This window comes from Monomorium pharaonis, chromosome 5 (assembly GCF_013373865.1).
Source record: "Monomorium pharaonis isolate MP-MQ-018 chromosome 5, ASM1337386v2, whole genome shotgun sequence".
Lineage (NCBI taxonomy): Eukaryota > Metazoa > Arthropoda > Insecta > Hymenoptera > Formicidae > Monomorium > Monomorium pharaonis.
This window is the reverse complement of record NC_050471.1, coordinates 15,640,995-15,668,872: the sequence shown is the minus strand read 5'-3', so window position 1 is coordinate 15,668,872 and position 27,878 is coordinate 15,640,995. Positions and strand designations below refer to the sequence as shown.

Here is a 27,878-nt window from a genome sequence, read left to right as displayed (position 1 = left end):
TTTTTTAGTGCTCTACTAAAACATGACTGTGTCGACTCTCAACCTTTTCTAGTATATGCTGGTACCAAAACTGCAAATCTGGCAGGCCTGGCTATTATTCCAATCCAAAAAAATACTTTAATACTTCTTTAACAAGTTAAAAAAACATAGCTGTCTATATGGATGCGTTACAACAAAGAAATGTGCATACTTTAATATAATATTTGATTATTAGACAAATTTTAACCAATAATTTTACGTTCCCCAATAAAACAGTACGTGAAATTCACGTTGTTTTCACGTGGAATCCACATTTCTATATGAATTTTACGTCGATTCAACGTGGATTTCATGTACTGTTTTGTTGGTATTGTTTATACCGATTTTATTAATAAACATCAATCATAGCAAGAAAAATAACAATTGATGAGAACAGGTATGTGGTTTCCATGTGTTGTATTTACATATTTTACGTCGACTACGTAATCAGAAATTTATCAACGTGATATCCACATAAACTCATATAGCATCAGTTATTATGGAAAGTTTTTAGAAAGGTTTTAATTTTTAAGATTTTATATGCAATAGTTCTGAAAGAATTCTGCAAAGCATTACGTATAAAATGTAACAAAAATAATTCTAAGATCTTGTGATATAAGCGATGGAAATGTTTCTAAAATGTATTATATGCAGTAAAATTTGAAAACACCCAAATCAAACAAAAACGTTAAAATGATTTTAAAATGATTATTAACCCCAGAATGGCTTACCAGGATAATTTTGTTGCCCAATGCGAATTTGATTTCATCTCTTTATTTAGCAGATAAAGGGATCAACTCGGGGCACTGACCATAATTCAATTTAAAATCTTAAGAATCGAGAAAGACACTAGTTGGCATTGAAACATTAATTTCCAAACAGTATAAATATAAAGTAAAAATGGGGTACACATATACCCTAATCTAACGTTTGTATTCATTTGGATACTGGAAAAAATTTTATAGTAAAAATTACTCTGTATGATAGTAGCCATAAACCATAAGAAATTTCAGAGAACTATCGTATCTGAAAAAGGATCATCATCTTATGAAATAGCCATGTAACCCTAAAGTTGCCTGCTAATTGCGATTGCATTGTTGCCGCTTAATTCCGATCACGATTAGCTGTCTTGCTTGACTTGCTTCGTGTGCGAGTCGTGGTTTGACAGTTTAGTCGAGAGTAACTGTCATTGCGATTGAATTTTGACAGCTGTCAAATTTGGTGAAAAGAGGCGATCAAGTAAGTTAATTATAATTCTTTTTTTATAAAAAAGAAAAACAACTACTTTTGCATAAAGAAGGAAGGGTAAGAGAAAGAAAAAGAGAGTGTAAGAGATAAGAAATTAGCAAAAACATTAAGAGGATGCTAAAGCCGTGTGTTTTACCGACATTCTGTATTTATCACTTAATTTCGAATTGAATTTACAGAATTGATAATCCTTTTACACTTTTAAAGTACATACACAAATGAACCCGGGGACAATTAGATAAAGACCAAAAATGCAAAAAAATTTTTAAAGTTTATTTGTTCATAAAAATATTTGCTTCAAAATACAAGTTATGTAGCTTATACGTACAAATGAATGGTGTTCCCGGGTTCGGAATAGATTGAGGAATAAGATTATAATCGTCAAATTACGATTACAAGCCGTACAAAAAAGATATTTTAAAAATAGAAGCGCGTAAATGAATAAAATTTTTGATCACATAAATATGTTTTTTTACGGCTTGTAAACGTAATTTGACAAATATAGTCTTATTCCTTCTATTCCAAACTGCGAGATACCATTTATTTGTAAGTATAAGCTATATAACTTGCATTTTAAAGCAAATTTTTTCATGAACAAGGATAAATAATGACTGCATTATCGACCTCAATCAAGTTTGATGGGCAGTTTAGCATCCTCTTAAGTAATAATAAAATAGGAAATAACATTATAGTATTATATAATTAATAATTTAATTAAAAATTTAATTTAATCCTTTAAGGACCAAATGCGGGCACTTTTTCTATACAATTTTCATCGCTATAATTTCTTATTATAGCAGAAAAAAATTGTATGAAACAATCGTATAATTTTTTTCTGCTTTAACATAAGAAATTATGGCGATAAAAATTGCATCGAAAATTTCATGAAAAAAGTGTCCGCATTTGGTCCTTAAAGGGTTAAATTCAATTTTTAATTAAATTATTAATTGTACTATAATATACATATGTACGTTATACATATGTACGTTAAGCATGTATGCGTATATACATATATAAACATATAAATGTATTTCATCTCTCTTCCTCTCCTCTTTCTTTATGTTTAAGTAATGCTTTCGGCTTTTTGTTTTATTTTTGTCTTATTTAATATTAATTTTAATTAAGAATTTTTTAATATTAAAGAAATTTAATATTAATTAATATTATTAATTTTAAATCTAAAGAGTTGCAAAATAGTCAAATGTGAAAGAGAGGCAGAGAGAGAGAGATATAAAGACAGAGAAAGAAAAAAACACTTTTTTTAAAAAAGGAGATAGAGTGAAGAAAAATAATTATCAAGTAAAACTTTTGACAGTTCGCATACTTTACTTATTTGACGTATAGATACTTTGCATACTTTACTTATTTAATACGTATTTGACAGACATGTATTTAAAAAAGAGAAGGAAAGAGATTAGAGAGAGAGAATGGAGGGAGAGAAAAAGAGAGAGAGAGAGAGAGAATAGAAATAAGAAGGAAAATTATCAAGTAACATGTCTGTTGCTGTGTATAATTACCCACACAGCACACTTTATCCTAGGGATGTCCCTGAGATGTCATTTTGGGATATCGCAATATCGTTGGATATCCGTGGACCGTCTGCGATATCCAAGGGATATCCAAGGGATGCACAAATGTCCACTGATTTGACATCCTGTAGATATCTCAAACGATATCCAGAGGATGTCTAAGGGATTTCCTGAGATATCGTAATATACTCTAGTGAAAAAATTTGTTAGAATTAAAAAAATTTTTTTTAGGATTTCTCATAAATATTCCGATTTTTTATAAGAATTGAAACGTTTCTCGAAAAAACTTTAAAAATGAAGAATTTTGATTAATTTAGAAAATTTTTAAATATTTCTAAGTATTTTTGAGAGTTTCTAAAAATTGAAAAAAACTTGAACAAAAAATAAAAAATTCTAATTATTTTTACGGTAATCTTGTAAGAGGAAGAAGACTATAACAACATGTTTTAGCCAAGCCACAGTCGTACCCGTTAAAGCATGTTTAATCTCTATATCTGAAAAAACGGTCACCCATCTAAGTATCAACCATCGCCGACGTTGCTTGACTTCGAAGACCATACACATCCTAACGCCACGTGATAATCCATGAACACTTCTTGTCTATGCATACATATTTGTTATAGATCATTACAATATATGTTATCAGAAGGATGAAATATGTATAGTTAACTTATATTTTTATGAATAAATATGAAGTTTTAGTTTTTTATTCATTTTATGTTCATATGCGTGCAAATAGCATGTGGAATAACTTATTAAAAAGTTTGTTTTTGCTCTGTTTGTATAAAATCAAAAAAATTTTTAATGTCATTTTTTATAATTTTTTTAGTATTATTAATATATACCACATTGTTTCGATAAGCGTACTTTCTTTATGTTCTGTTTTAATTCACGTTTCTTAGAGATTTAATTAACGCTTTTGTCACTCTTTTATTACATTATAATTCACTTTTCCTTTACACTTGATTTACGCTCTGTTAGATGTAGAGATAAAAGATATGATGGGATATTATCTGGATGTAATAGGATATCGTAAGATATAATAGAATATCTTACAATATCTTATAATATTTTAAGATATTTTTTGAGGATATCGAAATATATTAATGGGACATCATATGATATCTTAAGATATTTTAAGATATTTTTGTAGGATATCCCGGGAGCTACTCATTGAGATATCCGTGGGATCGCCTTCGTCTGTCTGGGATAATTTGGGATATCCTCAGGATAAAGTGTGCTGTGTGGGTAATAATCAAACTTTTGATAGTTCGTTTATTTTATATATTTGACATATACGCATTAAGAAAAGAAAATAGTAGAGAGAAAAGAAAAAAAGGAAAATTATCAGGTAACATTAAAATAGAATATAATTTATAATTTAATTAAATATTTTTCTTACGAAAAAATACTATTGGATTATTGAACTAGTCGCCAAAAACTATTGAAAACTATTGGAACTAATAATAATACTATTGGACACACTATTAGTTCCAATAGTTTTCAGTAATTTTTTGGCAAATAGTCCAATGGTATTTTTTCATAAAGATTAATTTAAAATAATACACAAAATATATAATATGCTAAGCAACAATATTAACGCAACAAAAATTTATACCAAAATTTCATTTAACTTCAAATAATTGTAACGTCGTAAAAATTTATCATATTGGAATGACTTTTTTTTCATTTTAAAACTTAAAATTTCTACTTTAAAGAGCATTTGTCAAATTTTGATCCTCTTCTTTTCCCTTATCGACATCTCTTTAAAAGTAAGCACATGTTTGGTCTTAAAAAATTTGCACACTTTGATGCGCTACAGAGGGTGCAACAAATTTTTCTCGTAAACTTTATAAGAATTATCGTAAATTATGAATTTTTTCTTACAAATTAAAAAAAAATAAAGTTTGTGCAATTTTTTGGCGGAGTTATGACGTATTAAAGTTACCTATGCATTTTAGTTTGTTTATGCCTGTTACCACCAGTATTAGTATTTCTCAATGCGCACTGCGAAGAGATTGCTGATCGGATTTTGTGCATTGTGCGTGTGTGGCGTGCATGTGTAAAGATTACAAAAAATGTTCATTGCACCCCGTGGAGCGTTAAAGTATACAAATTTTTTAAGACCAAACATGTTTTTACTTCTAAAAAAATTGCTACAAATTTGCTGTTATGCTTTACTAGCAAGTTTTATCCTATTATTTGCATAAAATATGTGACATATTATTTACGACAAGCCTTACCAACAAAAACTAAGCTTTTTGTGGACATACCTTGTCGCAATTTTGCTGCAAAGGTTTTCTCGAGTTTGCCACAAACTTTGTGCAAAGTTTGCGACATTTTGCTAGCTGGGTGGTTTCTTTAAAAATGTCGATAAAACAAATGACTTTAGGATTTCCTTAAGAATTCCACATTGTTTTTGTTATCTATTAGTTTAAAAATTTGAATTTTGTGAGTACAAGTTGCAGATTTTTGTATCAATCAAATATTGTTACAATGTGACAGCTCCAGACATCACGTTCCTAAAAATACCTGGAACAATTTTTTTCCGTTTTCAATATAAACTCCATAATTTAGATTGGTAGTATGATTTAATTGTAAAAAAAGTTTCAATTTGTGTGTGTGTGTGTGTGTGTGTAAAAAAATTATGATAATCTAAAAGAAATAAAAACATTTTGCGTTACAAAAATTGTTTTTTTGTTATAAAACAAACGTTTTTAGCATCTCTTTAAATGTTTTAAAAACTTTACTTAAGGCAAAAAATAAAAAAATTTAATTTTTTACTAAATAATAATGATAATAAAACTAATAGGGTTACAAAATAGCGTAAAAGATTTTTATATGATATATTCAAACATTTCAACAGATATTTGCTCAGAAATTAGTTATTTTTTAAAAAATATTTAAAATTAATATAAGAATAAAATAAGGGTTAACAAGTCGCCAGTTATGGTAATATTATAATCTAATAATAACATATAAACTTATAAAAAGCGCCAAATGTTTCGACCGTTAAGCAATCATCTTCAGTTGATTGTTATTGAATATAAAATGTTACAAATTGATGAATATTGTGCAAATTGCATCAACTTGATGTGCAAAAAAAAAAAAAAAGTGATAATAAATCTCCAAATTGAAAATTATGTCGAATATTGGCTGTTAGAGCTTTTTAATAAACGTAAAAAAATCTTCATGGTTTCATAAGTATCGACCTAATGTGTGAGAAATATATAGTATAATTAAAAATTTTTTTACTCAAAAGTTGAATAAATTATTTGGGTTTATACATGATTTAAAGCAGCGAGGATCAGCGAGGAGTCTGATATGTGTTGAAAAGTTGATGAGATGGTAATATTAAAATAAGAAAAGAAACAACAATTCTCATTGATTAAAAGTTTCTAGCTATTTATTTAAAAATATATTTTGCAGATTTCAGTGATTATTTCTCTCAATACAGTATCCGAAGTAAACTTTTAGTGAACATAAAGAGAGTTATATAAAGAAATATCACATTGATAAAAATTAAAAGAGATATGTCTCAAAATTTTTTACTTTTTACACTTTTTACTTTTTACTGTTCTTAAAATCTTCAAGGAGAAAGCGCGCTATTCCACCGTATTTTACTGTTCTACTGCATTTTACCTTACTTATAATCCACACAGCACACTTTATCTTACGGATGTGCCTGGGATGTCATTTTGGGATATCGCAATATCGTTGGATATCCATGGACCGTCTGCGATATCCAAAGGATATCCAAGAGATGCACAAATGTCCACCGATTTGACATCCTGTAGATGTCTCAAACGATATCCAGAGGATGTTCAAGGGATTTCCTGAGATATCGTAATATACTCTAGTGAAAAAATTTGTCAGAATTTTTAAAATTTTTTTTAGGATTTCTCATAAATATTCCGATTTTTTATAAGAATTGAAACGTTTCTCGGAAAAACTTTAAAAATGAAAAATTTTGATTAATGTAGAAAATTTTTGAATATTTCTAAGTATTTTTAGGAGTTTCTAAGAATTGAAAAAAACTTGAACAAAATATAAAAAATTCTAATTATTTTTACGGTAATCTTGTAAGAGGAAGAAGACTGTAACAACATGTTTCAGCCAAGCCACAGTCGTACCCGTTAAAGCATGTTTAATCTCTATATCTGAAAAAACGGTCACCCATCCAAGTGTCAACCATTGCCGACGTTGCTTGACTTCGAAGACCGTACGCATCCTAACGCCACGTGATAATCCATCATGAACACTTCTTGTCTATGCATACATATTTGTTATAGATCATTACAATAGATGTTATCAGAAGGATGAAATATGTATAGTTAACTTATATTTTTGAATAAATATGAAGTTTTAGTTTTTTATTCATTTTTACATATGCGTGCAAAATAGCATGTGGAATAACTTATTAAAAAGTTTGTTTTTGCTCTGTTTGTATAAAATCAAAAAAATTTTTTTAATGTCATTTTTTATTATTTTTTAGTATTATTGTTTTGTATAATTAATATATACCATATTGTTTCGATAAGTGTACTTTCTTTATGTTCTGTTTTAATTTACGTTTCTTAGAGATTTAATTAACGCTTTTGTCACTCTTTTATTACATTATAATTCACTTTTCCTTTACACTTGATTTACGCTCTATTAATTGTAGAAATAAAAGATATGATGGGATATTATCTAGATGTAATAGGATATCGTAAGATATTATAGAATATATCTTACAATATCTTATAATATTTTAAGATATTTTTGGGAGATATCAAAATATATTAATGGGATATCATATGATATCTTAAGATATTTTACGATATTTTAAGATATTTTCGTAGGATATCCCGGGAGCTACTCATTGAGATATCCGTAAGATTACCTTCGTCTGTCTGGGATAATTTAGGATATTTTCAGGATAAAGTGTGCTGTGTGGGAACTGTAAAATCTAAAAAAAATTTCAGTAAATTAAAATTGATAAAATCATATTTACGATCTGTAATAGAGCAAAAGACAACCTAAATATTTGTAATGTTACCGATTGAAAAAGAAATAGCTAAAAAATATAATTTTCATTTCTTATTCAATAATTGGATTGAAAAAAATTTTAATTTATTGTATTATAAAATTCCATTTGTAAAGTTTAAGGATTATAAGTTTATAAATTTATGTATTTTTTATTTGCATTTTATAAAACTTTATTTATAAAATATACAATTTAATTAATTTTTTAAATGTATGTGGTTTTTATAAACAAATATATAATTAAACTGTTTCGTTATATTTTCGGAATTCTTTAAAATTTTTTAAATATAAAATCTGAGAACAGATAGAGAATATCACTTTTGCATTAGAGCAGAAAACTTCAGGCGTCCTTTACATGCATTGTACATAATATACACATGATACATAAGTTGTATATTACACACATGTGCGCACGCGCGCTTGCAATGCATTATTTTTATTAAATGTTTTTCAAGCACAATATTTACATTTATATCAGATTGAAAATATTAAATAAAAACACTAACAAGGGAACCTCGCGAACTCGAAAATTCTGATTTTAATGAAACTTGGCATAAATGTAGAGGGGGTAAATACATGAATTTAGAAATTTATCGTAGCTGCCGATAAACGGTTTAAAGGGGTGAAACCACCCTTCAAAGTTGAGACATTTTTCGTTTTCTTAATATATCTCGTAAACTAAACAAAATATTTAAAAATATTTTATACAAAAGTTTTACAATAAAAGTACTTCTATCTAACTACAGTAATTAAATTTAAAAAAAAAATTTTTTTTAACAATTGTTTTTAAATTTTTGAAAAAAAAATTTTTTTTTCAAAATTTTATTAATGTAGTTAGATAGAGATATTGTTACCATAAAACTTTGGTGTAAAACATTTTTTGATATTTCTAATACTTTTCGAGATATATCGGAAAAAGCAAAAATCTGCTCTACAGTATGCACTGAAAAAAGCATGAGAGAATGCGATAGCACCGCGACGGAGAGCGTTAAAAAATATTTTAAAGAAATTTTTTATTAACGTTTATTTATGATATTGAATATAATATAAGATACTAAAAATATAATAAAATAAAGTAATATAAAATAATATTTTGTATAATATAATAATATGTAATAATATAATATAATAATGTCGCACGTGAATGCATGCTGATGTGAGTGAGAGAGAAAGAGTAAATAATATTAATATAATATAGTAATATAATAATATAATATAATATAAAATATTTAGATCCAGACTTCTTGGTCCGGATCCATTAGCGGTGACATGCCAGAGAGTTGACGCAGATCGACGACATCTGCCAATCCAAATCGGCTATATGATTTGTCAATTAAGGCATTATTTTGCTCTTTGTCGATCTTGCAAAAGTATCGCGTCCAAAATCTTTTTCTTATATTGATAAATCCATGTATGTGGATGTTATAGAGATATATCCATGTCTAGATACAAAATTAAAATATTTTAGTGTGGCATTATACATTGAACAACAATATACTTTGAATCAGGGTATTGAAAATGCAAATTAAAAAATAATGCATTACTTATTAATTTTTTAATAAGTAATTATTTCTTTATTCATTAATTATTAAAACAATAATGCGTAATGAAAAAACTCGCATTAATTATTTCAAAAGTAATGCGTAATAAAAAAAATTGCATTACTTATTACAAAAGTAATGCGTAATGAAAAAAATCGCATTACTTATTTCAAAAGTAATGCGTAATAAAAAATATCGCATTACTTATTTCCAGTGTTGTAATAGATCATTAAATAAATAATCTAGATCAGATTAAGATCTTTATCAAAATATTAAATCTAGATCAGATCACAGATCATTTTTCATACATTTGATCTAGATCATAGATTACATTAATTTTGATCTAGATCGAAGATCGTTTCTTTTTTTCACTTGACAATTTGGTAGGAGTAGGAATCGAAGTTTTTTAAGCTTCTTTAATAGGCTTTTAGGAATGTCCCAGAAATCTTCTTTAATGGATCCGGACAAAGAAGTCTGGATATAAATATTTTATATTATATTATATTATTATATTACTATATTATATTAATATTATTTACTTTTTCTCTCTCACTCACATCAGCATGCATTCACGTGAGACATTATTATATTATATTATTACATATTATATTATACAAAATATTATTATTTTATATTACTTTATTTTATTATATTTTTAGTATCTTATATTATATTCAATATCATAAATAAACCTTAATAAAAAATTTCTTTAAAATATTTTTTAACGCTCTCCGTCGCGGTGCTATCGCATTCTCTCATGCTTTTTTCAGTGCATACTGTAGAGCAGATTTTTGCTTTTTCCGATATATCTCGAAAAGTATTAGAAATATCAAAAAATGTTTTACACCAAAGTTTTATGGTAACAATATCTCTATCTAACTACATTAATAAAATTTTGAAAAAAAAATTTTTTTTTCAAAAATTTAAAAACAATTGTTAAAAAAAATTTTTTTTTTAAATTTAATTACTGTAGTTAGATAGAAGTACTTTTATTGTAAAACTTTTGTATAAAATATTTTTAAATATTTTGTTTAGTTTACGAGATATATTAAGAAAACAAAAAATGTCTCAACTTTGAAGGGTGGTTTCACCCCTTTAAACCGTTTATGGGCAGCTACGATAAATTTCTAAATTCATGTATTTACCTCCTCTACATTTATGCCAAGTTTCATTAAAATCAGAATTTTCGAGTTCGCGAGGTTCCCTTGTAAGTATATTTTGTATATAATTTTATTGTAATTTTTTAGTATTTGGAATTTTCTGAATATAATAATGATAAATATTTAAACATATTAGTGAAGTAAATCGCCTAACGATCAGGGTATTGATCATGTAATTTTTCTCCTTAGGCGGAAACGTGAAAAGTGAAAAGTTTCAAGTTATTGTCTCTTTCTATTCAACACAATAAAAAGAGATAGTTACCTGAAACTTTTCACTTTTCACGTTTTCGTCCTAAGGAAATGTTTCATGATTGCTGCCCTGCATCGGATCTTGATGATAAATATAATTTTTTTCTATGAATTTAATAATTTTAGCTTAGTAACTGTGTTGCAAGTCTGACGAAACTTGTCGGCGCGCAGTTTATATGAGCTAAAAATATTAAATTAATAGAAAAAAAAATTATATTCATCACCAAAATTTGATGCAGGCCGTTAAGCGATTTACTTTATTGATATATTTGAACATATACTAGTCGGAAGAATTAATGTACTAATATTGTTATATAATTTTAATATTTTTTGTGAAATACTTTGTTAATCCTTATGTGTACACCGGGTACTCGGATGCCCATTTTATTGTATTTTTGCTTATAACTTGAATAAAAATTAAAATCTCAATAGCCTCCGAATCCCCATTATTTAACTCTTTTAGAAACTAAAAATACATTGATAATTTTTTTCAAATTTTTTGAACCTCAATTAAATGACGTTAAAGTACATATGCTTAGCAGACACACCTGCGGTACCCACTTCATGAAAAATGATCTTTTGACCCGAGAATTAATTAATAACATTGATAAATATTTTATTGATAACAGGGGTTAATAAATAAACAATTACAATCATTTTCAAGGTAAATTAGACTATAGTTACATTTATTTAGCGCAATTAATAGATTTAATTGTCGATACAGTGTTCATCGCAGACAGATTTTTCGCAAACTGAATAACATTTTCGCGTCTTTTGTAGTAGTAGTAGTAGTACTAGTAGTAGTAGTAGTACTAGTAGTAGTAGTAGTACTAGTAGTAGTAGTAGTAGTACTAGTACTAGTAGTAGTACTAGTAGTAGTAGTAATTCTTTATTGTTTTCCCTTGGGATTACAATTTTATATATTACAAATACATCCTTATCCTCAATTCTAACTTATTGCTAACTTATTTTAGCTTATAACTAAATAAACTGGGACGCTCTTGAGGGCCGAGCTCCGCTTTCACGTCACTCCGTCCTCGACCACCCCCGTCTACGCATACACACATACACACCGCTTCCCTAACTATTGGACTTCCGTTTCCTCTTGCATAAATTAAACAACTCATTTCAGCTTGTATTCCAGCTTATACATCTCTTTTATTCTCTCGCTCTATTCCCTTATTTTTTTCCCCACTCTCTGCTCCTCTCATCCCGTCTCATCCATCCACCATCTTCTCTCGGCCTTCCCCTCACTGCCTCTCACTGTCTCGCCCATCTCTCCATCACCCTTTTCCCTCTCCTCCTCCAGCTCCCTCATTCATCCTTCCCCTTCTCCCTCCTTGTTCAACACCCAATCCACCGCCTCCTGCCAATTTGAACTCATCCTGTTCCCATCTTCTGCATGACTCCCACACGTGTTCCCATGACTCTTTCTCCAATCTGTACATTCTACATCCTCTTTTTTTTCCTCTTCCCAGTATTTTCCCTCCTTTATCTCACATCCTAGCCTAAATCTCGCGACCCTCCTCCACCTGCTCTCTCTCCACTCCTTTAGATATCCCGGTATCCCACCCTCCTTCTTTACCCTTCCGTACCATCTGTTGAATTTTGATTCCCTGATTCTTTCCCATCTTTCCTTCCTTTGTCCCTCTTAGTCCTCCTCCATTAATTTGCTGAATCTTTCTCCTCTTTTACCCTTATCACATCTACTTCTGTCCCCCCAAAACTCCCTTTTCTTCCTCTCTCACCCCGCGTCCTCCTTTCTACCGTCCTTTCTTTTTATCTCTTCCCAGCATTTCCTTACCAGTCTGCTCCCTTCCCCTCTCTCCAATCTTTTCTCAAAACTCCACGCCCGTGCCGCCGCCCTATTTCTTAATTTCTTTCTTTGTAGATTCTCTCTTACCATATAACCCGGCGTCCACCCATCTACCCCTAAAACCCATTTGAAGTACCTCTCCTCTAATTTCTCCATTCTCTCTCTCTCTCTCTTTCCATCTCCAAATTTCAACACCGTAACTCAACACTGTCCACACCAATTTGTCGAAGAGCCATAACCTTCATCCCCAGTCCCTACCAAACCTTTTTTTTCCTATCCCCCACACTTGCCCTATCACCGCCGTCGCTCTGCCAATCCTATCCTTAATCTGCGCATCTTGCCTTCCATTCATCTGAAACACGTAGCCCAGATATTTATATTTTTTCACCTCTTCTATCTTCCTCTCCATCTCCATTTTACTTTGCTTACTCTTCCACCCCTCTTCCTGAACTACAGTACCTTTGTCTTCTCCGCATTTAATTCCAGCCCCTTTTCTTCTAAGTAATTCTCCAACCTACCCAGCATACTTCTCATTTTCCCCTCCCTTTCCGCCAGTAACACTACGTCATCTGCATATCTCAGCGAATAAATTTTCTTCCCCCCAAATCCATCCCCCCATTTCACCCTGCCCATCATCTCTTCCAAATCCGCCAGCATAAATTTGAATAACACCGGACTTAAAGGGCACCCCTGTCTCACCTCCTTTACTGTCCAAAAACTCGCGCTTATCTCCTCCACCCTCACCCTACTTCTCGTTTTCCTTAGAACTTCCTGTACTCTTCTTATCAATCCTTCTTTTACTTCTCTCTCTCTCTCTCTCTCTCTCTCTCTCTCTCTCTCTCTCTCTCTCTCTCTCTCTCTCTCTCTCTCATTGACCTGCATAGCACCTTTTTATCCACCGAATCAAACGCCGCTTTTAGGTCGACAAACACCGCCACCACTTTACCCCCCTTCTTTTTTATCCCCCTATTTACCAGGAAGTTTAGCGTGTAAATGTTGTCCATTGTGCCCTTCTCTTTTCTGAATCCCGTCTGGTTTTCTGGTACCATCCCCTCTCTCTCTCTCTACCTGTTTCCTCACTCTCTCCGTCAATATTGCTGCGTAAATTTTGTAGAGCGTGGGCATCAGCGACATTCCCTTGTAGTCTTATCGTCTTTCCCTCCCCCTTCTTTCATCGGAACTATGGTCCCTTTCCTCCAGTCATCCGGCCATCCCTGCCCTCTCCATACTCTGTTACAAAATTCCCTTGCCCACTCTTCCAACTCCTCCCCACCGTACTTCCACACTTCATTCGATAACCCATCTATTTCCGCTGCTTTTTTGTCTTTCAGTCTCCTTATCACGCGCCCAAGTTCCTCCCTGAACACTTCCCCCTCTGTATCCCTTTCTCGGTCCCTCCCCACTCCCAATCACCACCCTTCCCTCCACTTCTTCGAACAAATTCATGAAATGCCTCCTCCACTCCTCTATTCTTATTCCCTTATTCACTCCCTTCCGGCTCTTCCGATCCTTATTAACTATCGTCCACACGTCTTCCTCTCTTCTAATTTCCATCGCCATTCTCTCTCATCTCTCGTTCTCTTCTTCCTCACACATACGTTTATACTCTAATCTCTTTCTCTTATACATCTCTTCTTGTTCTCTTGTTCTCTTCCTCTTCTCCACCTTCTCAAGCTACCTCTTACCTCCATTTTCTTCCTCCTACACTCCTCATCTCACCAGCCTCTCCTTCCTCCCCTCCGCCCTCTTTCTTTTTCCACTCTCTCCATCGCAGCCTTTATCATCTTCTCCACTTCCCTCTTATCCTCCTCTAATTCCTTTCTCTTTCTTTCTCTTATCCCTTCTAATTTTTTTCTGAAGCTTTTTCCACCCTTTTCATCCCATATACTCCTCTCACCTCTGATTTTTTCCTTCTCCACTCTCTTCTCTTCTGCCTGTACCTTATCCTGATCTCCAATAGTTGATGATCGGAATTCACTCTATCCCCCACCACCATCTCTACAACTTTATCCTTGACCTCTCTATTTTCTATTATGTAATCTATAACTGTCCCATTTTTTCCTCTCGTGAATGTTAATTCTCCCTCCTCATCTCCCACCGTGTTCCCGTTGAATATCATCCATCTCTTCTCCTCTATGAAATCTATTAGTAGTTTGCTTTCTCCATTGATCTTCCCATTCTTCGAATTTCTGCTCCCTTCCCTTTCGACCTCCTTTCTAACCTTCCCCTCTTTGATTCCCCTTTCCTCCCTACCTGTTCTTGCATTGAAGTCTTCCCCTACTATCGTCCTCCCTCCTTCCGAACTACTCCCCACCCATTCCTCCATGACCTCTAGCATTTTCTTCATCCTTCCATTTCCTATATACACTCCCACTACCTTTCAAGATTCCCCTTACTCTTATCCCCCCTACTATCAATTCTTCTCCTCTTGTCTGTATTACCAAATCTTTATTTGCCAGCTCTTTCCTTATTCCCATTAGCATCACTCCTATCGCCCTTCCTTTCCTGTTTCTTTTAGATGTCTAACTTGCACTCCATACATAACCCTTCGGGAATCTACTTTTTCATCTCCCTCCAATCTCTCTCCACCAACCATGTAGTTATTGTACAGAAAAACTGTATAATATCCGAACTCAGTTACTTAACAGTTACTCAATAGTAAAAGTACCTCTTAACCATTTAACCTCTTAATCTCTCTTGACATTTTTGTGACAGAACTACATATTTGAAGTTGTTCAAAAATTAAAATAAAAAATCAGGTCAGTTTCTAGGCAGTATTTTTGTATATAAAGAGAAATCATTAAGGGGATGCTGGAGTTGTCTGTTTTACTGACAAAAAGATAATAATTTTTGTTTTGCAATATCTTTTTATTTCTTTTATAGATTTGAAAATCCTTCTCCAGAATAGAAGAATACGCATTGCTACCAGTCTGTGGAGTGGAGTTTCTACCAAAAACGGGAAAAAATTGTTAATTTGCTGTCACATCAACAATGTTTGCTTAATATAAAAGATTTACAGTTTGTATTTACGAAATTTGTATTTACAGACTAGTAGACGACGAGAACAAACAGTGTCGAGTTTTGAAAATTAGATTTTAGTGCCTAATTGATACGAAATTGCGAAACAAAAATTTAGGTTACATACGCGTAAAAAGTCGATAAATAGAGCAACAAAAAAAATATTTTTTGTTCTCGATATAAATTTCAATTCACAGATAAATATTAATATGTGTACTTTAATTCTGGAAAAGAATTTCCAAATCTATAAAAGAAATATATACAAAATCTTATTAATGATGTGCACGAATGACTCTACATTATCGACCCCGATCAAGTTTGAGAGGCAGTCCAGCATCCCCTTAATAGAGACCCTTAGATTGTAATGGATTAAATAGTCAGTTAAACTGTATGAATTTCTATCAGAGAATGTTGTGTAAAATAAACAGATTTTAAATTAATTTATGTTTATTATTTACGATATATCTGTATAGAGAAATTGTTTGGCATAATGTATAAAAATTGTTCTTACAAGTACTTTACAGTAAGAACTAATTTTCCATTACAAAAAATATGCTGTTGTGACGCTGTTTATACACTGAATTATTCTGCCTGATCTGATATCTTTTGCTTTATAAAATAACTAATTGCTAATTATCAATTGCTTTACGGCACAAAATCATAGAACAGCTTCCAGCACAACTAACATACGCGCAAACATATGTGCATCATGTTTAATGAATAAGCATGGTATAAAGTTGAAAAACCTGTAGATATAGATTTAACTATGTCTACACGTAATAATCGATTTTATTTGGAGCATATGCTCCAGATATTAACTACTCAAACTATAAGCTATTCGATAACTTCGATATCAATCGACATTTTGTCAAAACCGACCGCGCGCTATCTGCGCAGCGCTCGGAGACCCTACTTTTTTTTTCGTAAAAGCCGTAACGGGCTGAGGGACTTGGAAATAGCTTAAATAATTTTTATTGACGTTTATTTAATAAAGTAAATTGATTCTGAACGATTACGTTCATATACAAACTCAGGAAATAGAGGTTTTGCCCCCCCCCTCCCGCACTCACTCCGTCGGTAGAAGTGCCCGAAAAATCGCAACCCATGTGGTAAGTCTATTGGTTACTGTGTCCGTTTGGTCTGTGCGCATTTGGTCCGCGCGCATTTGGTCCGTGCGCATTTGATCTGTGTCCGTTTTACTCAGCCTGCTGTGTCCGTTTATTACTGTGCGCATCTGGGACGCTCCCCCTGTAACAACGTGTTTTTATGTTTTACTGTTTTATTGTGATTTACATGGTACTATAGGTTTTTGGGTTCGCTGATTACAACGTATTGGGTATGTGCATAACGGTTAATTTATTTGATTTATAAAGAAGTAAAATTAAACATTTAATATTTCCAAACATTTGCAGATTTTTTCAGTAAATTTTAAATAACCTTCCTACAAGATTTCAAATGCAAGAATCGCGGACATTTTATTATTTTAGTTCTGTTTTAGAAATGTTGCAGATATTTTGCAATTTTTATTAATCCTTTTATCCTGGTTTTTTTGTGCTTACTGTTTTTATGTTTTACTGTTTTATTGTGATTTACATGTTACTATAGGTTTTTAAATTTGCTGATTACAAATCCGCAGTTAAAATTTCAAGATTCAAAAAATTAAAAAATTTTTTTAACGTTTAAAAATTAAAAAAAATTTAATTAAAACATTTTTAATTAAAAAAATTCCATAAAATATGAATAAAAGTAAAGATCTAAGTAATGAGTGGTTTCAATAAAATTCAAGAAATAGGCGTATTTTCTATTTTGAAATTTTGACAATATTTCACTTTTTTATTCGCCATTTTGAATTGTGAAAATTTCGATTACGGATTCGTAATCAGCAACCCCAAAACTGCTTAACTCCATTTTTTAAAAAGAATTGAACCAAATTTTACTTTTTTGCTCGTCATATTGGATCTGCCATTTTAAATTTGGAAATTTTTATTACGAATTTATAATCAGTGATCCTGAAAACTTCTAAGAAATGAGTTTCGGTCCATTTGAACCAGATTTCAGAAAGATATGTTTATTTGTCTTTTTTACTGAACAGTTTACTACATGAATTCACATCGATTTTTGTCATATACAGTTCATAGAATTATTGATGAAAGGACCACGTGATTTGTATGATTTGTAGAAGAAAAATGTTTTCAGTTAATTTGCTGAAATGTTTGATATATTGTATATAATATACTATGTTTAAAATGTATCTTTCATGTGATTTGTTCGTATGTTTGCCTATACGGCGTACACGAATTTATACTTGTTTGTTTGATGCTTAAACACGCTCGCGCATGTGTACGTGCTTGTTTGTGGATATCTATGTGCGCGCGTTGTGTATCAATAAGAATAAGGATTCGCGTGCGCGCGTGTATGTGTGTGTGTGTGTGTGTGTTATACTTAATTATATTTAAAATTAAAATATAGTTAAGTATAACACACACACACACACACACACACACACACACACACGCGCGCGCACTTTACTAATTAGGTTGCACTACTAATTACAAATTAGTCCTTACAATTTGATATATAAGGAATACACAAATATTTCAACTCGTTTTTTTCGAGAATGCTTGAGATTTGTATCGTATAACTTTAACATGAAATAAAGGGAGGTTAGGACTACAACATATATAAAACTCGCCACAGTCAAAGGGGGAACTTTCTGGTGTTTCCCCTTATCAATAAATTTTTAGCATTTCTTTTTTCAATTATTGACTACTAATAACTGATATAAATTACTCCAGGTTACATCTTATTGGTTTTAATTATTAACTAGTGGGAGGAGACTGACACCGTTGCGTTGGTATGAAATTGCTGTATTTTTACCAATCTTGTTAATTAATTATAATACACTGAGAAGGATCCGAATCAATGAATCGAAACGTTTATATTACATATTAATACTTTTAATACAATTTGGACAATTCAAGGAAGTCTTCCTTTTTATGTATTAACAATAGCGACGACTCATATAAGCATTTTAGAATTTTTAAATAAAAATTAAAGTTTACGTGAATTTTGTCTGTAAAAAATCTACGTGAATATGAGGAAAATCGATTCAAAATATCATTTGGATTGATTACGTGCATTTTAGTACAAGCAGACCTGCCTACTCGAATGGAGAGTTCCACTTTGCTAATCTACGCAACAAATCGATTCCACGTACCTATGCTCATCAGAAAAACATAAAACATTTAAGAGAAAGAAAAAGAAACACGTTTTAAAATTAATTAATAAAGTTAAACTTAGCAAATCACAAATTACTTGTTTCTTATTTTCTAAAGATAATGTGGCTATTAATTTTGTACGACACTACGTTACCCCCCCCCCCATTTTACTATAAACTATTCTATTTGATTTGCCTTTTTTGCCTTTATTTTTTTCATTTGTTTATTAATTTTTATTTATTTCTTTTTTATTATTTTTTTGAATTTAACTTGTATCACTTTTTTGATTGAAGACCAATGTATTTAAAAACAATATTTAGTATGTAAATTTTTATTGTTTCTCTTAGGATTACAATTTTTACAAAAAAAAAAAAACGTTTAAACTTATCTCTAAGACAAACCCTAACCTAACTTAACCATAATTATTTTGAGTTGTCCGCGAGGGCCGAGTTCCGTTTTCACATTATCCTGTCCCAGCTACGCCCGCGCTACACGCACATACATGTGTCCTTAACCATCGGACTTCCGTTTCCTTTTGTATATGTAACTATCAATTTAAAACTACGTTATCCTTCTACTTTTCTTTCATGCAAACATCCTTTCCTCTCTTTCCTTCTTTCATTCTCTCATTGATTCTGTTTCACCCCTCCCCAACCCTTTCCTACTCGTTCCCTTTCTCTCCCCTATCTCCACACCCGATTCTTCATTTAATTTTCTCTGCTCCTCTAATTTTCTCATCTAACCCTCTCTCTCCTTCTCCTCTCCCAACACCCATTCTGCCGCCTCCTGCCAGCTTGAATCGCCCTTTGCCTCCATTTCTTAAATGACTCCCAAACATGCTCCCATGATTCCTTCTCCACTTTACACAATCAGCACATTTTCCTTTCTTCCTCCCAATATCTTCCCTCCTTCATCTTACATCCTAGTCTAAATTTAACGACTCTCCCCCATCTACTCTCTCCCCACCCTTTCTTCAAGTTTTTTGGTATACCTCTCTCCTTCCTTTCTTTTACCATCTATTGAAGTTTTACTCCCTGATTGTTTTCCATCTTTTCTTTTTTTTGCCTTATCCTTTATTATCCCATCGAACCTTTCCTCTTCTTTCCTCACCCTCTCCATATCCACACCCCTATTTATATCCAGACCTCGAAGAATTTCCTCCTTTCTCCTTCCATTTTGACCCCGCCTCTTCTTTTCTCTTTTTTTATTTCTTCCCAGCATTCTCTTGCCAATCCACTCCCCTCTCCAATCTTCTCTCAAAACTCCATTTCCAAACCGCTACCCTACTTCTCAGCCTCTCTCTTTGTAATTCTTCCTTTATTATATATCCCGGCGTTCTCCCGTCCACCCCTAAAACCCATTTTAGATACCTCTCTTCTAATCTCCATTCCCTCTCTTTCCTTCCATCCCCATATCTCTACTCCATAACTCAACTGTCTACACTAATCTATCAAAGAGCCATAACTGCTCTCCCCAATCACTTCCAAATCTTCTTTTTCCTATCCCCCATATCTGCCCCATTATCGCCGCCGCTTTCTTTATCCTGTCTTTTACTTGAGCACCCTGCCTTCCATTATTCTGCAACACATAACCAAAATATTTGTACTCTTTCACCTCTTTTATCATTTTTCTCTTTCAGCTCATTCTACCTCTCCCTTTCCTAAATCTTAAAACCTTCGTTTTTTCCGCATTCAGTTCTAAACCCTTTTTCTTCAAGTACTGCTACAGCCTCTCTAACATACTTTTCATCTCGCCTTCCCCTTCCGCCAATAACATCAGATTATCCGTATAACCCGCAATAAGAATATTTTTTCCTTTCCAATTGTACCCCTCCCTCTTCGTCATCTTCTTCTCCAGAATCGCTAATATAGTTAAATAATAGCGGACACCTTTGCCTTACATTTCTCGCTGTCCAAAAACTCCCACTTATTTTCTCTTTCACTTTCATGTTTCACGTTTTTCTTAGTACTTCCTCTATTCTTCCTATCAATCATTCTTCTACTCTCTCTTTCTCATTATTTTTATTAACATTCTTTTAGTTACTGAAACGAACGCCGCTTTCAAGTCTACAAACACCGTCATTAATTTACCTCCTTTTTTCCAACTGCCTATTTACCAAAAAGTTTGGTGTGTAGATATTGTCAATTGTTTCTCTCCCCTTCCTAAATCCCGTCCGGTACCATTCTCTCTCTCTTTCTACTTGTCCACTCAATCCGTCAAAATTGCTGCATAAACTTTATATAGAGTGTGGGCATCAATGATATCCCCTTATAATCTTCTACCGTCTCTCTCTAACTATTTCCTCCAGCTTCCATCTCATTCTTCCCTTTTTCCACATCCAGTCATCCCCTATCATCTCCCTCCCTTTCAGTTTCTCCTTCTTTATAATTTCTTTCTACTCTTCTCTACTATCACAGCTTCTCTTCCGCTCTTCCTCTCCCCCCCTCATTCTTTTAATCTCCATCTCTGTCGGGACTGTCCCGATTGCGCACATAAGCGATTGGACACAGTAGTATTTCCTGATTGGACACGGACTCGATTGGACACAGACCCAATTTGACATGGACTCGATGGGACACAGTCAAGATTGCACACCGTTCCAATTGGACACAGTCTCGATTGGACACAAACCTGATTTTGACATGGACTCGATTGAACACGGACCCGATTGGACACGGACCCGATTGCACACCGACTTGATTGCACACCGACCCGATTGCGCACCGACCCGATTGCACACGACCCGTTTGTACACGGAACTAATTGTGCACCGACCTGTTTGCACACGAACCTGATTGCACACGGACCAGATTGCACACGGACCCGATTGCACACGATACGATTCCGCATTGCAGATAGTACATAGGTTAGCGAGTGGGTCGCGACTTGGCCGAGTGGGTCTCAGATGCGCACAGTAACGGACACAGCAGGCTGAGTGAAACGGACACAGACCAAATGCGCACAGTTCCAAACCCATGTGGTGCAGAGAATGCTTTGCACACACACACACACACACACACACACACACACACACGGGGGGGGAGTGCAAGGGGGGCTTCGCCCCTCCTCCCGCACCCACCCCGTCGGTAGAGGTGCCCGAAAAGTCGCAACACATGTGGTAAGTTTGTTGGTTACTGTATCCGTTTGGTCCGTGCGCATTTGGTCTGTGTCCGTTTTACTCAGCCTGCTGTGTCCGTTTATTACTGTGCGCATCTGAGACGCTCGCACTTGGCCGGGGTGGGTGCGGGAGAAGGGGCAAAGTCGCCCTTGCACCTCCCCCCCCGTGTGTGTGTGTGTGTGTGTGTGTGTGTGTGTGTGTGTGTGTGTGTGTGTGTCAAAGCATTTTCTGCACCACATGGGTTTGCGATTATAAAATAGGTATAAAAAATGTCCATGTGCAAATGGGTCGGTGTGCAATCGGGTCAGTGTGCAATCGGGTCTGTGTCCAATCGAGTTCGTGTCTAATCGGGACTGTGTCCGATCGGGACGATGTGCAATCGAGACTGTCCAATCGAGTCCATGTCCAATCGGCTCCGTGTGCAAACGAGTCGGTGCGCAATCGGGTCCGTGTGCAATCGGATCCGTGTACAATCGGGTCCGTGTCTAATCGAGTTCGTGTCCAATCGGGACGGTGTGCAATCGGGTTTGTGTACAATCGGGTCCGTGTTTAATCGGGTTCGTGTCCAATCGAATACGTGTCTAATCGGAACTGTGTCCGATCGAGACGGTGTCCAATCGGGAAATATTACTGTGTCCAATCGCTTATGTGCGCAATCGGGCCTCACTTATCTCTGCCACTACCCCTGTCTTTTAACAGATCTTTCACCGCCGCCTCTCTCTTCCCTTCTTTAACTTCCAACCTTCTAATAACTAAAGTTTTCCTTCTCTCTTGCTTTCCTTTCCATCCTCCACTTTATTCCTTTAACTTTCCTTCCCGCCTCCCTATACCCCCTCCTCTCTCTTGCCCCCTCAGGTGTTTCTCATCAATTTCTCTATCTTTCTCTCAATTTCCCTACCACCTTTCTTCACTTTCTTCTTTTCCTTTTTCACTTCTTTCTCCGCCTAAAACTGCTCCTCAATTCTTGTCCTCCTTCATTCTCCTTTCTTGTTCCCTTATCTCTCTCATTTTTTCACCTAAGTTTTTTAAATTCGAAATATCCTCTTTTAACATTTCTTTTAGTCCTGTCATTGCATTCCATAATTCTTTCTTTCATTCCCCCAACATTTCCCCCCAAGCTTTCTCCCTGTTTTGCTTCCCCTTTCCCCTCTACCGAATCTTCCCTTTTCCTCTTCATCTTTCTTAATCATTCCTCCACGCTGCCGCAACTCCCCTTTCTCCCCCCCTCTTTCCCTTCGCTTTCCTGAAGTAACTGCTTCCTTCTCTACTCTTTGCCTAAGAATTTAATCCCAAAGAACAGCCGAAGCCGAGACACGCCACGCCTTCCTCTTCAAATTTCCAGACTAAGCGCTTCCTTCTATCACTTACTGCGTTTCGTGTAAACGGGCTTTATTCCTACCTCCCCCTTTCCTAAATCTCTATTTTTTCCGCATTCAGTTCTAAACTTTTTCTTTCCAAGAATTATTTTCTCCCTACCTGCTTCCTCTCTTGTTTCTGCGTATTCTATGCTTCTCGTCCAAGAACGCGCGCATTGCTCTCCTCTATACTTCCCCCTTGCCAGACCTTTCCTTTAACTCCTTAATCCCGACCTTTTTTCCTTTCTCGATATCTTCACACATGCACTCCACACCCTTACCTCTACTCACACACACTCTCAACTTCTTTCGCTTTCTCACTCATGCACTCTTACTTTCATTACTTTCTCTTAACTCCTCTTTTTCACTCTACAAAAACCGGACTTCACTCAATGTGGCACTACCTATCGCACCGGAAACGGAACTCCTAGAAACAATATGTAAATAAAACAAAATTCAAAACATTTTGGCTTGTGTCACCTTTCTTACGGAGGGACTGGCTCACTTGGACACAGTACAATTGGATACAGTGCAGATGGACACGGTTCAAATGGACACGGTTTATTTTGATTTTGTACACTTCAAAATTGTACACCGTACATTTCTATATCCATCTGTTTAGGGGACCCCTATCGGTAGTTTGGATAAAGGGGCCGAAAGCCCCCTTGCATTCCCGTGTGTGTGTGCGTGCGTGCTTGTGGCTACAGTTACGGTGTACAACTTTGCGGTGTATAACTTTGTGGTGTACAACTTTATGGTGTAGAATGTATGATGTACATTATTTTGTATTTATTTGCACTGTGCTTAATTGTACTCTGCTCAAGTAAAGACCACTTTCTTACGGATGAGTGGATATATTAATCAAATTTAATGTGATAAGTATTTATGATAAATATGTTTTCAGTAGCTCAAAGATTTCCTTCTGCTTTACAACCAGATATCCGAAACATGTTTTAAGAAATGTGCAAATACATTCCTTTCTCGAGAAATTACCTCTAACGAAGTAAGTATTTTTATGTAAAAATGTATTGGATTACATTATTTATTATATTTATTAAATCATTAAATATAAATACATTTGGAAAAATGAAATTTGTAGGATCTCTGCGTGAGTCACTGTGCAGAGAAGTACATTCATGCCAATCATAAAATAATGGAAGTGTTCATGGAAGTGCAACCTATAATGGTGCGCAAAAGAATAGACGAGATAAATACAGCTCAAAGAACATTAGAAGCGCAGAATCAACAAACCAAAGTAGAAGAGAATCCACAATAGTACATTTTTATTACATGTGATTTATTAATTTTTTGTTAGTTTGTTTCATAACCAGATAGCACTAAGTCATCTAAAAGACAACAAAATTTTTATAAAGACGTCATTTAATGAAAGAATATAAAAAAGTACATAAATGACAAAAGCATTATTACTATTCGTTTTACAGACCTTTCTAGACAGCACACATATTTGAAGAATATCCATGAGATATTTTTTAAAGATGTTGAAAACTCAATAAATTACCGTTTTATATCCTTCAGATATTTGATAAGCATTTATACACGACGTATCTGTTTATAAAATTATTGTATACGCTTTAATCCCTAATGTGTCTACAAGATATCCAATAGACGTCGAATGTATGACAAAGATTAAATTTTACATTAAAATTAACAAAATTAAAATTTATATTTAACCCTAATCCTACACCTGGGGTAGAATAAACCTCAAGGGCACTTTTAAACTTAGTTTTATCTAAGTAGATAGTCGAATATGATAATTGTGTCGACATTTACCGCTACTTCGAAAAATCCTTTTAAAAGATTAGTGGCAGTCAGTAACTTTGAAAAAATTGATTTTTTAATTTGGCCATTTCCTAAAAGTAGAACATTTTAAGAATATCCCCTGAATGTTTTAAGCTAATCTGATTGAAAGGAACGGAAGTAGGAATAAGAGGCCGGTTCTAACTTGCGGGGCTCCGAGGGGAGAGCGGGTTGTGGAGGGTATTTGTAGGCGCGGGGGGGGGCATGACGTCACGCAGATCAGACGGTCTCGCGACGCAAGGAATTGCTGACACTGGATTTTCGGGGTCTGCGACCGTCGCGCCGCTGGAGAGCGCTCACTGTCACCGCCGCAGCCTTCGCCGCGGTGCTCGCGTTCTCCCTCTTACGTACTGCGATTTTCACTTCTCCTACACTCATTTGTTACGTCCAGCAGACTCTACGATTTCCCTTCGTCAGAGAAACAAATAATTTACAAAAGAAATTCTGTTTTAACGGTCTCCGATGATTTTTTAGTCTAGGATTAGTCTGTTAGAAACGTGATGACAAACATGGATGGACGAAACGATCAAGTTGATAATTCCGACTTCTTTTGAATATTGAGTCAACAAATAATAAATTCTGAAGATAGAAATTAAAAAACAAACTGGGATTTAAGCAAAGTTTCACGTTTCCTCACAAAAATGAGCAATAAAGTATCTAAATATAAGCAAAAAATAAATAACCGTTTCCTCCATCTGCAAACTATACCGTAGTACGTCTAGCACGATAAAAAAAATTTATTTATCTCTTAAACCCAAATAGAAGATAACCTACGCGATAGGTCGGATTTCTCCGACAAAATTGAAAGAATGTGGGAGAAAACAAACTTTCGACGAATTACTCAACGTATGATTGGGCAAAAAGGAAAAACTATTCTTCAATAAAAAACCTTAGAATTTACTCACCACACAATCCTGAAAAAGAGTCCTACCAGTTAGAATATTTGAACCATCCACATCTGGATCCTCCCCCTGTAAGACTCTGTATATATAATACCAAATCTTGAAGAGAACGAGTTAGCTGTTGGTTAATCAGTTTAGTTAATAAGAGTCAGTTAACGTTAGATTTTCACCTTAGTAAGTTAGTAAGTTAGTTGACAGTAGTAATCAGTCAGTTTAATTAGTTTTTCACCCTAGTAAGAGAGTGAGTTAATAGTCAGTTGTTAGTCAGTAATCAGTAATGACTAATCAGTAATCAGTAAAGGCAGTTTTTCACTCGAGTAGTCAGTAATCGATAACAAAAAAATGCAGTTAGTAAAAAAAATAATTATGTAGAATCAGTGCGCGAGTAAACTTTAGTGCCGTTCCATCCGGTCAAGAAATCCCTTTGATTCCGACAGATTTGCTCGATAACCAGCAATGAGTAAACCCCACAATCATAATTTCTTTTGTTTTTACGTTACTCATCTGCTCTTCTCCGTTTTAATTCTTTAAGACACAATTATTTTATAAATAATTCCCACTTAGTGTTCTTCGACTCTCCTCTTCAACTACCACCTTCGAAGAACATGGTGTTCCTCGACATTCCTTTGCTCCTGCCCTTTAAAGAACTTAGTGTTCCTCGATCCTCCTCTCCAACTACCATCTTCGAAGAACTTAGTGTTTCTCGACCCCTCCCCTTCGCTTCCAATTATTGAAGAACATAAACACGTTCCTCAGATATCCCGACACCATCTCACAACCTTGAGGAACCTTCGTGCGATCCTCAAGTTATCCCTACGCTATTCCACAATCTCGAGGAACCCCCGTGTGATCCTCGAGACGTCCCCGCTCCTCCTGCTTCTCCTATTTATTCCTCGATCAGTTCCCTAAAACCCGAAGATGTTCCACCCTCACTCTCTCCCGAGCTATTCTTTATCCTCTTACCATTTCAAGCATCTCTGTTTTTTTATGTAACCATTTAATAAACCCTTCGTCTATTTCTTTGCTCCGCGTTTACCGTTAATACTATAGAATTAAAAAACAAAAATCTTTGTTTTTTTTTCTCCGCCCACCACATACTTATATAATATTTGTACAACTATATATATACTCACTATGCGTTTTAAAATTCGATTATACCGTTATTACAAATTGTCAAATTACGACTTCAGCGCTTATTTGTATTTCCTTTTATTTTTATTTCTATTTGTTATTAGAATAAATACTTTTGTTAATTTTATGTGAAACTTTATCATTTATTTTAATTAATAATGACCTCCCCTCATTCCGAACAAAGACTGCACCTGGTCCGATCTCGAGTTAAAGCGATTCAATTCGTTGACACGAAACTTGAACCGACGGACGTACGACTTGAAACGGGTTATAGCGAGCCTATCGGCACGTTAACCTATATTTTTGAGTCATAAAAATTGCAATGTCTGACCGTACACCTTTACGGTCTTATTCCGGCTCTCTCTTTCTCTCTCTCTCTCTCTCTCTCTCTCTCTCTCTCTCTCTCTCGCCATTCCGAAGAGAACATCCAAGCGTAAAAGTTGACGCCCGCCCCGTGCCCCCCCGTGAATCCTGCGGGCCGCTTCGTCTTTGTCACGTAAACTGTCAGTTTCTCCTCCCCCAGTTCTCAGAATTCAACGATCATTTTTCGCGGCGCGATTATGATCTAATCGCTATGTCTGAAACGTGGCTGAAGCCGCATATTCCTGATAAACTTGTCGACCTCGCTGATTGCCAGCTCTTTAGATTGAATAGATATGGGAGAGGAGAGGGCGGCATCGGCTTGTATGTGCGGCGCGGCGTCGGCACGTCTCTTCTGGTTTCTTCGTC

General features: G+C 34.4%; 1 protein-coding gene across 1 annotated transcript; it reads left to right on the top strand.

Moving 5' to 3' along the window:
• On the top strand, positions 1-24,967 carry LOC105831978 (mitochondrial import inner membrane translocase subunit Tim10 B). Its single transcript, XM_012672529.3, has 3 exons — positions 1-182; positions 24,206-24,301; positions 24,398-24,967. The coding sequence occupies exons 1-3, from the start codon at positions 159-161 to the stop codon at positions 24,572-24,574; spliced, it is 297 nt and encodes a 98-aa protein (XP_012527983.1). The 5' UTR covers positions 1-158; the 3' UTR covers positions 24,575-24,967.
• The last annotated feature ends 2,911 nt before the right edge of the window (positions 24,968-27,878 follow it).

Bases quoted from the DNA above. Each gene is read 5' to 3' on its own strand.
- LOC105831978 (XM_012672529.3), top strand. From the start codon at position 159: ATGGATGCGTTACAACAAAGAAAT. The intron at 183-24,205 runs GTGCATACTTTA...TGTTTTCAGTAG, and splicing joins ATGCGTTACAACAAAGAAAT to CTCAAAGATTTCCTTCTGCT. The intron at 24,302-24,397 runs GTAAGTATTTTT...TGAAATTTGTAG, and splicing joins GAGAAATTACCTCTAACGAA to GATCTCTGCGTGAGTCACTG.